This window comes from Cetorhinus maximus, chromosome 22 (assembly GCF_964194155.1).
Source record: "Cetorhinus maximus chromosome 22, sCetMax3.hap1.1, whole genome shotgun sequence".
Taxonomy (NCBI): Eukaryota; Metazoa; Chordata; class Chondrichthyes; order Lamniformes; family Cetorhinidae; genus Cetorhinus; species Cetorhinus maximus.
The window spans coordinates 20,652,634-20,667,055 of record NC_135900.1 but is presented as its reverse complement, the minus strand read 5'-3'; the positions used below and the strand labels follow the sequence as shown (position 1 = coordinate 20,667,055).

At 43.8% G+C, this 14,422-nt stretch overlaps 1 protein-coding gene across 1 annotated transcript in view; it reads right to left on the bottom strand.

The window, feature by feature from the left end:
• Nucleotides 1-14,422, bottom strand: part of LOC144696527 (thyrotropin-releasing hormone-degrading ectoenzyme-like) — a 140,905-nt gene that overhangs the window by 35,447 nt on the left and 91,036 nt on the right. The window contains exons 9-12 of the mRNA XM_078567921.1: nt 12,352-12,539; nt 10,010-10,098; nt 6,418-6,551; nt 6,262-6,317 (exon numbers count right to left, since the gene is read on the bottom strand). Of these exons, the coding sequence (XP_078424047.1) occupies nt 6,262-6,317; nt 6,418-6,551; nt 10,010-10,098; nt 12,352-12,539 (467 nt within the window). The remainder of the gene's footprint in view (nt 1-6,261; nt 6,318-6,417; nt 6,552-10,009; nt 10,099-12,351; nt 12,540-14,422) is intronic.

Sequence of the window (14,422 nt, the reverse complement as noted above, 5' to 3'; positions counted from 1 at the left end):
GGTTCACTAAATTAGTCCCTGAGATGAGGGGGTCACCCTATGATGAGAGGCTCAGCAAATTGCTAAATTGATCTAATTGAAACACACACTGATTCTGAAGGGGTTTGATAGGGCAGACGCTGAGAGATTGTTTCCATTGGTCAGGGAATCTAAAACATGGGGGCATAAGACTCAGCATAGGGGGTCAACCATTTAGGACTGAGGTGAGGAGAAATTACTTCATTCAAGCGGTTGTGAGTCTTTGGAAATCTCTACCCCAGAGGGTTGTGGATGCTCCATCATTGAACACATTTAAGGCTGGGATAGACAGCTTTTTGGTCTCTCAGGAATTAAGGGATGTGGGAAGTGGACGAGAAAGTGGAGTTAAAGCCCAAGGTCAGCCATGATGCCTCCTGAATGATGGAGCAGGCTTGATGGACCATATGGTCTACCCCTGCTCCTATTTCTTATGTTCTTGGGCCTCCTCTCCCGTGGTCCAACAAAGCTCTCCATGAAAAGCAGTTCCTACTCAGACCAAGTCCTCCAGGAGGGCTGCTACGTCTGCTGCACGCCACCCTTAACCAATCCTGAATCTGAAGGCATATGTTTCTCATTTGCTGTAGGGTTAATTGCAAAGGTACCACTTCATCTGGCAAAATGGTGTTTTAATGAGTATGCATAACATGCAAATGCATTAAAAATAGGCTCCTGCTGCTTGCCACCAGAAGCTCAATCCGTTGATCCTTCAGTCCGTCACAGCCTAATTCCCTACTTTCACTCTGCCATCAGGAACCTGACATTTCAACTCCAACAAAATTAAATGTGTCCGCCCGCCTCATTTCCCGGTACTGCCGGTAGCAGCGCAAGATTCCGGCTGAACGCTTCAACTTTACTGTTTGGGCAACAAGCTTCACTTAATCAGAGAGCTGAGAGGAAAATCCAATTACTAATTTCTCGCCTGAAAAACAGACAAACCACAGCAGGAAATCTATTGTGCACTTGTTTTTTCTGCCTGCATCCGTTTTCAGGCAAAACTTTGAATGGGCACCCAGCACTCTTAGCCAAAACCAGGCTCTTTAAATATTCCAATCAGGTCCTGTCCCTATTATAAACCCCCTTTCTCTAGGCACGGAGAGGCCTAATAGCCAAGTCTTAAGGGGACTGCTGAAGACCTGACCAAAAAGGTGCAGCCTTTTTATTAAATGAGATTTTTGTAGGACCAGGAAGAGCATATCCTGACCCATCCTCGTTTCCCCACTGGCATCTCCTCTCTCCCTCTCACATGCGCTGTATGAGATCCCACTGTGCTATGGCCAGGTGATTGTCTGACCCAGGTATCTGGCAAGCTGCAGTGCAGCGCTTACTGAACATCCACAGCTCACTGAAAGCATGTTAATGAGACCGAAACTTGAAACCAGTTCGGGTCTACCGAATGCCACACTAAGTGGGCACCATGGGCACATTGCCAATGCTGTGCCTAGTGGTGCCCAAGCAGAACATCTCCCCCTTGAACCCCTGTTTTCCCGAGCTCTAGCCAAAATTTTCCAGCTCCTCACGCTGGTGGGATCTTCCGGTCCCGCCGATGTAACCAGAGATTTCAATGGCTCACCAGACCCACCGCTGTGTGGGGGGGCTGGAAAATTCCAGCCTCTATCCCTTCCAGTGCATACGCAAGGCAAATCTATTATTATACCTAATAAATAATAGAAGAACTCTCAATTTCTGTAGCCAAATATTGCAATACACACAGCATTAGACATACAATACCATGAATTAATTCCTGTCAGATTGATCATAAGCAAGTCTTGAGGGCATGTGTATAAATAAAACAAGAGATGTAACATAAATCCACAGAGACTACAACTAACTATCAAAGCTAAGTGATGATACTTGTCTTCCTATAAAGACCCCTGACTAGAAGCTCACACATACTGATTGCAAAAGTGAACTAACAAGATGCCGCCAGCCTAAGCCACTAAATCGTTCCTCAGGGGACAGTCCTTGAATACTACTTACTAAACCTACAGTAAACTCCTTTCATCATATCTCTTACATATTGGTATTAAACTCTGCAATTTTTAAAGAGGAGTGGGTGCGCACCACAAAATTCAAAGTGAAAAAGTCATGAACCGAAACCATGGGCAGAATTTCACGGCCCCGTCGATGCCGGGGGTGGGTGTAAAATACGGCGAGCCATCCAAGAATCCACTGACTTCGGTTTGACCGGAAAATCCCACCAGTGAGAGGAGCCGTAAAATTCCGCCCTATTTTCTTGACAAAGGCTGGGATTTTTCGGCCCCGCCATGGCGGAAGAAGTTTTTCACCCAGAGGGTGGTGGGAATCTGGAACTCGCTGCCTGAAAGGGCGGTAGAGGCAGAAACCCTCATAACATTTAAGAAATATTTGGATGTGCACTTGCGATGCCATGGCATACAAGGCTATGGGCCTAGTGCTGGAAAATGCGATTAGAATAATTAGGTACTTGTTTGACTGGCACAGACTCGATGGGCCGAAGGGCCTTTTCCTGTGCTGTAGACCTCTATGACTCTATGGCGGGACCTGCCTCAGGGGGTGGGGTGGGCCAGCCAAAATTCCATTGACTTTCGGCAGGATCGGAAGATCCCAGAGGAGGGCAGGGCTGGAAAATCCCGACCAATGTCTTGGCCAGGTTGCTGCTTTGTAAATGGACAGTGGCAATTCAAAGAGGTCATGAAATTAGACCATGGGACAGTCAACACCGTCAAACGAAACAGAAACAAAAAATGCTGGAAAAACTCAGCAGGTCTGACGGCATCTGTGGAGAGAGAGAGACAGAGTTAACGTTTCGAGTCCGTATGACTTCTTCAGAGCTAAAGAGAAGTGGAAATGTGATGAGATTTATACTGTTTAAGGGGGGTGGAAAAGGTGAAGCTGGATAGAAGGCCAGCGATAGGTGGAGGCAAAGGAGAGATTGCAAAAGATGTCATAAACAAAAGGTCAAAGGGTTGTTAATAGTGGTGGTACTGGCTAAAGGAGGTGCTAATGGTGGCATTAAGAGTGGAAAGTAGAATGTGACAATGGCCGGACCAGGGTAAGCATTCTCGAAAGTGACAGATGGCCCTAGTGAGGTTGGGGTGGGGGGAGGGGCGGTGGTGGGAAAAAACATCAAAAATAGGCTAAAAGCTGGGGATAAAACAATGATGTGTTTGTGGTGGCATCATGCTGGAGTTGGTGGAAAAGGTAGAGGATGATCTTTTGAATGCGGAGGCTGGTGGGGTGAAAAGTGAAGACAAGGGGGATCCTTTCGTGGTTTTGGGAGAGAGAGAGAACTGAGTCAAGATAGGAGTCAAGAGGGTCACTCTCCCCTTGTCCAGTCTCTTCCCACCTACATCTGCGATTCCTCTGACACCCTACATCATATCAACAATTTCCAGTTCCCTGGCCCCAGCCGCCTCCTCTTCACCATGGACGTCCAATCCCTCTACACCTCCATCCCCCACCAGGATGGTCTGAGGGCTCTCCTCTTCTTCCTTGAACAGAGGCCCGAACAATCCCCATCCACCACCACTCTCCTCCATCTGGCTGAACTTGTTCTCTCACTGAACAATTTCTCCTTAAACTTGTCTCACAAGTGAAAAGGTATGACTATGGGTACCCCCATGGGCCCCAGTTATGCCTGTCTCTTTTTGGGGTATGTGGAACATTCCTTGTTCTGGTCCTCCTCAGGCCCCCTCCCACAACTCTTTTTTGCGTACATCGATGACCGTTTTGGTGCTACTTCATGCTCTCGTCTGGACCTGGAAAAATTTATCAATTTTGCTTCCAATTTCCACCCCTCCATCACTTTCCCATGTCCATCTCCGACATTTCCCTTCCCTTCCTTGATCTGTCAATTTCTGGTGATAGACTGGCCACCAATATTCATTACAAGCCCACCTTCTCCCACAGCTACCTCGACTACAGGTCCTCAAACGCTGCTTCCTGTAAGGACTCCATCCCATTCTCTCAGTTCCTTCGCCTCCATCACATCTGTTCCAATGATGCCACTTTCCAAAACAGTGCTTCTGACATGTCTTCCTTCATCCTCAACTGAGGTTTCCCACCCACAGTGGTTGACAGGGCCCTCAACCGTGTCTGACCCATCTCCCGTGCCTCTGCCCTTACACCTTCCTCTCCCTCCCAGAACCACGATAGGGTCCCCCTTGTCCTCACTTTTCACCCCATCAGCCTCCGCATTCAAAGGATCATCCTCCGCCATTTCCGCCAACTCCAGCATGATGCCACCACCAAACACATCTTCCCTTCACCTCTCCTGTCAGCATTCCATAGGGACCATTCCCTCCGGGACACCCTGATCCACTCCTCCATTATGCCCAGCACCTCAACCCCCTCCCACGGCACCTTCCCATGCAACCGCAGAAGGTGCAACACCTGCCCCTTTACTTCCCCCTCCTCACTGTCCAAGGGCCCAAATATTCCTTTCAAGTGAAGCAGCGCTTCACTTGCACTTCCCTTAATTTGGTCTACTGCATTCACTGCTCCCAATGTGGTCTCCTCTACATCGGAGAGACCAAACGCAGACTGGGTGACCGCTTTACAGAACACTTTTGGTCTGTCCGCAAGCATGACCCAGACCTCCCTGTCGCTTGCCATTTCAACATACCATCCTGCTCTCATGCCCACATGTCCGTCCTTGGCCTGCTGTAATGTTCCAGTGAAGCTCAACGCAAACTGGAGGAACAGCACCTCATCTTCCGATTAGGCACTTTACAGACTTCTGGACTTGACATTGAGTTCAACAACTTCAGATCATGAGCTCTCTCTTCATCCCCTCCCCTTTTTGATCCCCTTTTTTCTATATTCATTTTTATTTTTATTTATTTTTTTCCACTTATTTTCATTATTACTATTTTTAAAATTTATTTCCATTTTATTCATTGTTTTATCCCCAGCTTTTAGCCTATTTTCGATCTTTTTTCCCACTACTGTCCCCACCCCCACCCCCACCCCACCCCACCCCCACTAGGGCCATCTGTCACTTTCCAGAGTGCTTACCCTGATCCAGCCACTATCACATTCTGCTTTCCATTCTTAATGTCACCATTAGCACCTCCTTTAGCCAGTACCACCACTATTAACAATCCTTTGACCTTTTGTTTATGGCATCTTTTGCAATCTCTCCTTTGCCTCCATCTATCGCTGGCCTTCTATCCAGCTTCACCTGTTCCACCACCACCCCCCTTAAACAGTATATATTTCACCACATTTCTACTTCCCTTTAGCTCTGAAGAAGAGTCATACGGACTCGAAACGTTAACTCTGTCTCTCTCCACAGATGCTGTCAGACCTGCTGTGCTTTTCCAGCATTTTATGTTTTTGTTTCAGATTTCCAGCATCCGCAGTATTTTTGCCTTTACCGGCAAATGAAATTGGGTTAACACTTAAACAGTACAGAGAAACTTCAGAGGAATACATTAAGTATTCCTATATCACATGGCATAATTTCTGGATTGCATTGTGAATTATAGAAAAATGCAGAAACAATAATATGGTTAAACTGTAGTCTTCTGATTTATGACTATGTGATAACAGTTTTCCAAGTTTTATTACTGAACGACGCTTATTTGTAATATAATCCATTATTAGTTTAATTTACTACTTGAATCTTTAAAGGGCAGCCTACTAAGTATCATACCAGCAAACCTTTGGCTAACTAATTGTTCAGTTGCATGAAAAGAAACAGTAATGGCACAACAAGCCCTTCTGATGAATGATTGAGATACTACACAAAACACATGACCAAATAAGTACACCTGTATTTCTTGGACAAGCATGTTCCAAATATCCCATAGCCTTAATAAGCCACAGGACTCCAATGATCTATGCAAGACCAGACTTGTTCACCTAATTAGTCAATAAAGGCTGCAAGTATCTATAGCATTGAACATGCTACCTAAAGCAGTAATGAGTCAGGATATCTGAAACTGAGTTTTATATGGCAGGAAGAGCAAAGGCTTCTCTCACATTAAATAACAGCAGCACTTAATACACAAATACAGTACACAATCTTTACAACAAAATCATAATTCAGTATGAATTAATTCATAGAACAATTGGACACTAACAATCTATGCTATTGAGCACATAAACAACACCAGTGCAATTAATATTACACTGGTAAGCTGTTTCGTGACCCCCATTGCCAGTCTCATTTTTTTTCTATATTCAAATGGAGTATTAGGTTGGTGTCTATAGTTGCAAAGTTCACTGAGTTTGTAGTTTTACATTAAATACAAAATATACCTGGCTAGATTGAAAGCATCATCGATCAGACCTGCTCGGTTACCAACTGAGATCACCTGTCAGGATCAACCAAATAAAGAAACTATTTAACACTAAAAAACACACCAGATGTTTGTGTTTAAAATATAACAAACACCCAAAATGCACATTATTTACCTCAGGATTGGTCATGAGCTGCTCAATTAACAACCTCCAGTTCCTCAAATCATAGTTAACCCTAAAGTAGCCAGTCTGATTAAGGTTTCCTAAAAGCCAACTACTGTTGTCCAAGAAGTTGATTTTGTGATGCTCTGTTGAATACAAAGGAGACTTAAGGTTAATTCATTCAAAATTAGCATTCAGCTATCTTCCATTTGCTATAGAATGGTTTCTGTGATCCTGGTACTTGTATGAATAAAAGGAAACAAGAAAACAAACTTTTGAAGTGTGGTCATTGTTGTAATTTAGGAAATGCAGGAGCCAATTTGTGCACAGCAAGGTCCCTCAAACAACAATATGAAAATGATGAGATCATCTATTTTCAGTGATGTTGGTTGAGGGATAAATATTTCCCAGGACACCAGGGAAAACTCCTCTACTCTTCTTCAAAATAATGTCAAGGGATCTTTTACGTCCACCTAAGAAGGCAAACAGGGCTTTGATTTAACATCTCATCTGAAATACTGAACTTCTGACAGTGCAGTGCTGCGCTAAATTATCTGCCTCTGATTTTTTTGTGCTCAAGTCTGTGAAGTGGGTCTTCAACAAACAACCTCTAACTCAGAGACAAGAGTGCTACCACCGAGCCACAACTGACATGTAGAGAGTCAAGACAGAACATATAGTTATTCGTTATTGCGTTTAGGACCTGGAGCTAATTAACAGCTTGGCCCTGGAACTACATCAGTTAAAGGTCTGAAAGAACATAACTTAAAAATTCATCACTGGGTAGAGTCTAAATTTCAATTGCTGCAATGCATTGGCACAATGAACATATTGATTTGAATATTCATCTTCACCGATCTTCATCTGTACTTTTGGACTGAAATACAGACATTGATTTTGAATTAATATTTTAAACATCTCTAAACAGTTTTCATCAATGGGATGTTACTCAATGGACTTCAGTTATCACAACATTTTCACTTGAACCCAACTGAGAGGAATTTCAATATAATGGCAAAGAGTATAATGGGATGGGAGGTTGAACAGAGATCGCACAATCATAAGATAAAAAGAATTAATTCCATAAACTGTTAGAAGATTATCAACCAGTTTGAGTAGCCAATAGCCAGGAGGGAAAATCTTACCACATATAAATAAGTCTTTGCATATTGAAATATTGGGGTCACTTTTTACTGGGTTGTGCTCAAGGTGGGTAGGAACATGGGGTGTTCAGCGTGTGACCGTGATAATTTTAATACCCGAGCCTCACTTAAATAAAGCAGGATATTCACTGACCTCAAACCATCAGCACTGATGTCGAGAGGACATTAATCGGGTTGGGAGCCCAAGGACACTGGGCACCCAAGAAATGGCCCTGTCATAATGTCAGCACAAGGGAGGAGGCTTGGAAGCCGATAATGCAATTGAGAAGGCGAGACAAGGCTGGGCTTGTGCAGGCTCAAGGACTCCTTGCAGGGCCCAGGAGAGCATTCCTACTCTTCTTGGCCTCCAAGGATTCCACAGAATAGTCACATTTTTGAAAACTCACTGCTACCTCTTCTGACAACTCTGGTCTGCAACCGCTGCCATGGTTTGACTGTTGGGGTTGACCCCATGCAAGCCACAACTTTTCATAGTAAGACAGGATGTCCACTGCTCCTTCAAGATTTCACCTCCTGGATCAAGGTTTCCATGCAACTCACCTCACCATCGTAACAACACACCCCACCTACACCATTTCGGGTGGGGCAAGGATTAAAATCTGCTCCATCATCTATCTTTCTGTCAAAAGGAATTATCAAATTATCTCTTTAACAATTGACTATAGTAGTTCATCATCAATAATAGGGTCAGATTAACTCCAGGGACTAAATAAACACTTTAAAATGTCAGCAGGTCTGATAGCAACTGTGGAGAGAGAAACAGAGTTAACGTTTTGAGTCCTGTATGACTTACATCAGAACATAAGAACTAGGAGCAGGAGTAGGCAATTCAGCCCCTCGAGCCTGCCCCGCCATTCATTACGATCATGGCTGATCTCATTTCGGCCTCAGCTCCAATTTCCCGCCCTCTCCCCATAACCTTTCAACCCATTACTAATTAAAAATCTGTCTATCTCCTCCTTAAATTTATTCAGACTTTTCTTAGGGTTTCAAAGGCTAATCATATTGGACTCGAAACATTGGGCAGAATTTTGCCATCGGTGAGCAGGGGGGTGGGGCCCGCTCACCAACGCCTAAAATGACGCAGGATGACGTTGGGCGGAATCCCCGACATCATCCCACCCCAGTTAAATTTTCAGAAAGGTGGGGGCGCAGCAAAATCAGCTGCGGGCCCGCCGACCTGTCAATGGCCACTTAACCAATTAAAGGACCTGCCCGTCCAACCTTAAGGTTGGTGGGTCGGCCAGGAGCCCCGGCGGCAAATAGAGAAAACATGAAACCTCATCCACCGACGGGATGAGGTTTCATGCAGGGTTTTAAAAATTGTAATAAAGTTGTTCTGTAAATTATGAACATGGCCCAACTCATGTGACATTGTCACATGAGGGGACATGTAAGGGATTTTTCTTTTCTCTATTTTTAATAGTTTTAAAAGTTTAAGTGATCTCCCTGAGGCTGCACTTAGCCTCAGGGAGATGTGTGCTCTTTCATGCGCATGCGTGAAAGAGCGCACTCTCGCTTTTAGGGATTCCCCCCCCGCCCGCAAAGGGAGCGCATAGCGCTTTCCGGCAGACGTCACGCTGGGCGGACCTTAATTGGCCCGCCCACGTAAAATGGCGGTGCGGCCCTCTTCACTGGCGGCGATCGGCTCCGCGCCCGCCAGAGATTGGGTCGGGCCCGCCCGCCCAACAGGCAGAAAATTCTGCCCCTCAACTCTGTTCCTCTCTCCACAGATGTTGAGTTTTTCCAGCACTTTCTGTTTTTATTTCAGATCTCCAACATTAACAGTATTTGGCTTTTACTTTTAAATGTTAATCTGCTTTCAACACAAAGTTAATCAGTTCAAGTATTAAATTGTTTTGATTCTATCTCAGGATCATGTTAAGTGTACACAACTGATCACAGTCTGACACGATTATATTCACGATAAAGTACTTAGATTCGCAGCGCCAGAGAAATACAGTGAGGGAAACAGGGGACAATGTCTTATTGGCACCATAAAAACATAATTTCAGCATCAAAATTCCTTAGTAACAGTTTACAAGATGTGAGCCTGAAATTTTGTAAGTTCAAAAACCTGATTGGCAGGTACAGAACTCCGTATCTGGCCTCCCAAAATCCACAAGGGCCTGAAAACCATGTCCTGCCCTGGAATCTACAATCCCCATCAGGCCCTGCTGATCGGGTCGTGGCGTGCTGATCCGCTGCTCTTTGGGTCCAGGATTAACGGTGGAAGCCGGCCTGGTCCACGCCCCCCCCTTCCTTCCTTTTCCTGTCCCGACAGGGTCCAGCTTGGTGGAGAAGGCATTAAATTGTCCTCCTCCCCACCCCAGAATCCGGAAAATCTCCGCATCCGGTACACGTCCGGCCCCGAGCTTTCCAAATACGGGGTCCGGTACCTGCATATAGTTGAACAATATATTAATAAATTATAGCAGTACCTGTTTTGTTATTAATCCATATCATTGCCTCTGATAAGATGTGGCTTAAGTTTCCCACGGCAACAGTTAGAGGGATTTCCCACAAATAGCTAGGAAAACAAAACACAAGAGGGTAGAAATTACTGTCAGGAATATCATTACACAAACACTTAACCCTACCTCATACCTAATTCCTATCTCCCACTATGTACGGAGTCATTATCCTGCTCACACAGTAACATTACTGACAATTTCTGCCCTAAGATCTGTTATATCAATAGGGTGTGCGGAGCAAACAGAAGAGATATTTCCAGACATCAATCAGATAAATTGTGGATAATTTGATTACACTTTTCAAATGAGGCATATTGTGCCTGAGTATTGCCTGTGTATCCAAAATCAATTGGAGATACTGCAGCTTGATTCATGATGTCCCCATGTGGTAAATCAGTGTGTATTCTCAGTCCTGGCGGCCCTAGCTTTGGTTAACTTGTTCCAAATTTGATTAGTGTCTGAATTTTACTTTCTAATGCAAACCTAGGAGCCTAGATAAATTTGGAATACCATACAATAGTCACTAGAAAGGTGAGACGTGAGGTGTCTTTAATAATATTTTGGCTTTTGTTTTTAATTCAGTTTGGTATCACGTGTTTGATCCTTACTGGGAATCCAGGGATAACACACACTATCCCAAACTCCAAAATGCCAACTGTAAAAGTCCAATTAACTTTTCAATTCCATCACTACACAAGGCAATTTGTGATCTTGCTGTGGATTTTATAAAACACATGCACACAGCAAAAGCAACAAATAAATCTACTCGTAAAACTGAAAATAATAACTGAGCTGTAAGTGCAAATGATTGTTTTCTGAAGCAGAATGCACATCCTCTTGAATACTTTTCAAACATTAGAGAGAGCACAGACTGAATTCAAGGCTAATGAATAATATTTTTTCTTGCTTTATCTTTGTGTCAAATCTTGCGCATTGTGGTGTGAATTAAACATGCCGGATTCCCACTATATCAGAAAAGCTAATATCCAACAGCAGGACAAACTGGTCATGGAAATGTCAATATTCATTTGTCCTTCAAACACAGGAATTTTATAGGTTGTCAATGGATTGGAAAAAATTATTATAGGTTATACATTTAATCAGTTCTGTTTTGCCCTTGTGTGGAACTGAGATAAACATTGGATAAGTACAGCATCCACATAATAGCCATATTGGGACAAATTTTCCCAGTACCTTGGAGGTGGGTTTGCAGTGTTTAGGCTGGGAAGATGGCAAAAAATGTGCCTGGTTGAGTCCCTGTCATGTTCTCATCTCCTTGCACTTTTACGGGAGGCGATGTCAGAGTAGTGATGGCGACCCGCCCATCAGAAGCCAGTTAAAGTAATTATGGAGGCAATTAGCGAATATTTTTTAGAAGGTTGAAGAATTTTGCGGGGGTGCACAGGACCCCTGCTATGTCCTCGCTCCCCTACACACAGGAGGCGAGAGCAGAGCGGGAGGTCAGAGCTCATAGAGACATTTCAGTGGTCTCTATGACAATATTCAGGTCACTTGCAGGCAGATGTCGGCAATTAATAACTTGTCACCTGCTGGGCATGAGGAATTGGCCATCAGCTGTAAGGTGCCTTCATCTTGTGCCACCCTTCACTTTGCCACTCATCTCTGCAAGGCACAAGCATTCACAGTGGGTCTGCCAGCCGCCCTTTACTTCAGGCACTCTGATTAGCCCTCCGAGGTCCTCAGGCCATCTGCTGTCCCCAGGCCATCTGCTGTCCCCAATTGGTCAGCGTTCCTGGAGGCAGTTTCTTAATTGGCCAGCTCTGGGAAGATTGCGCCCAATGTCTATTAACAGGATCCAAGCTGGTTGGTGAAGCCGAAACCAAGACACTCTCTTTATTGAGAGAGTTTATTGACTTGTTCAATCTCACATCTCTCCTCCCACTCAATCCAGTGACCTAGCTATCCCATATTTATAGTCCTCTGAGATAAAAACATCTCAATAAATTAAAGAAAAATCAATAAATGAGGAGGGGTAAACAGCCCCTGATGGGGCACTGTAACTAAAATCCACTATTTATATGTGCTCAAAGACAATTAACACCTATTGCCTGTTTCTCATAACCTTAACAATGTAATTGCAATTAACAAACCTTGATAAGACATTGACAAAGTCCCACCATGCACACATCAGGCTGTGAGTCGAAGGGGAAAATTCGGCCCCTTATCTCACCTCCCAACAGCAATTAAGTATTGTTTATTTTGTACAAATATCAATAACTGCTATAACACCGTGTGTCCTGTTTTCTTTCTACTTCTCCGCGCATGTAAAATGAAACTAAAACTGTTACCTTTTATTTGAAAAAGCTGGATTAACAGATTTTGTAGTGAGATCATAGATGAAGTGTTCTTGGCTGATTGTTAAAATATCAACACTGCTCTCATTCCTAACAATGGTGACAACAGGATACCCCATCTGTAATGTCCAACCGTCCATAACTTCTTTGATGTTTATGTTTTTCCCAATTTTCTGCAATGTCTATATAAAGGCAAAAATACTGGCATCTGAAGCATCAGAGATGTTTTCAGCTAAAAGAAATCTGAACAGCAATAGGTCACTCAATCCCCATTATTGTAGGGCTTGCACAATTACTAAATTTTCCACTTGGATGACCGTAGTGAAATAAGGAATCTCCCATATTATACTGAAGCTCTCATCAACCAGAAAAAGTATGCATTGTCAGCGAGAAGTTATGACTGGACTATATTTAAATAGGTTTTACCTGGTGTACAACAACTACTACATGTATTTATATAGCACCTTTAACACAATGAAACATCACAAGGTGCTTCACTGGAGCATAATGAAGCATAATTGGACACCAAGCCACATTAAGGATATTAGGGTAGATGGATTAAATCTTAGTCAAAGAAGTAGGCTTCAAGAAGTATCTTAAAGGAGCAGAGAGAGGAAGAGAGGCAGGGAGGTTTAGGGAGGGAATTCCAGATTTTAGGGCCCAGGCAGCTGGTGGAGCGATTATAATCGGGAATGCTCAAGAGATCAGGATTAGATGAGTGCAGAGATCCCAGAGGGTTGTGGGGTTGGAGGAGATCAAAGAGGTAAGGATGTGTGAAAACAAGAATGAGAATTTTAAAATTGAGACATTGCTTAACTAAGGGAACCAACGTAGGTCAATGAGCACTTGGATGACGGATGAATGGGACTTGGTGAAAGTAATAGCGTGGACAGCAACATTTTAGATGACCAGCCAGGAGTGTGTTAATATAGTCAAGTCTATAGGGAGCAAAGGCATCGATGAGTCTTTCAGCAGCAGATGAGTGGAGGCAGGAATAAAGTCAGGCAATATTGCGGAGATGGAAATAGGCAGTTTTAGTGATGATGCAGATATGTGGCCAGAAGCTCATTTCAGGGTTAAGGTGAACACCAAGGTTGTGAACAGTCTGGTTCAGCCTCAGTTCGTTGTCAAGGAGAGGGATGGAGTTGGTAGCCAGGGAACGGAGTTTGTAGTGGGGACCAAAGACAATAGCTTCAGTCTTCCCAATGCCCGATTGGAGGAAATTTCTGCTCATCCAGAACTGGATGTCACACAAGCAGTCTGATAATTTAGCAACAGTGGAGGAATCAAGAGAGGTGGTAGTGAGGTAGGTCTGGGTGTTGTCAGGGTGCAAATGAAATCCAACGCTGTTTTTGGATGATGTTGCCAAGGAGCAGCATGTAGGTGAGAAATAGGAGGGGGCCAAGGATAGATCCTAGGTAGACAAGAGGTGACAGTGCAGGAGCAGGAATTAAAGCCATTGCAAATGAGACTGGCTAGGATTAATGGAACCAGATGACTGCAGTCCCACCCAGGTGGATGTGGAGCTGGGTGTAGCACATAATCATTGTACAAACATAGTTCAAAAGTCACTAAGCACTCATTATGTGAGATTTCACTTTCATCTCAATTACTTAAACTTTTCACTTGCCTGAGATTAAAACTTGAAGTTGAATCAAACCATTAAAATCAAAGTAATGAAATATTTCCAATAGGGAAGGGAAAGGAGCAGGAAAGTGTCAAAGGATCAGAGGTCATGGAGCACATGTAAAATAAAGTGGTGGAAGTCCACATAAAGAGCTGGGTGCAGTCTATTAATATTGACTAAGAAAATGAGTTCCTTTACTTTCACATCACCGAAGTGCATCTCTAGCAAGTTGGTGAATAAACTTGAGGACCAATTTCCCAATTGGTCATTCCCAGCTTAGGGAAGCATGGGTCAGGAAGCTGTGTTCCCACAAGGCTGTGATTTGCCTTTGAAAAATCAAGGACTGTAGGCCCATGATGTTCCAACCATGAGAACTCAGAACTCTGAGAGCCCAAAGCTAAATTCTCACCAATTCCTCTCTTGTCACTTTGAATGTCT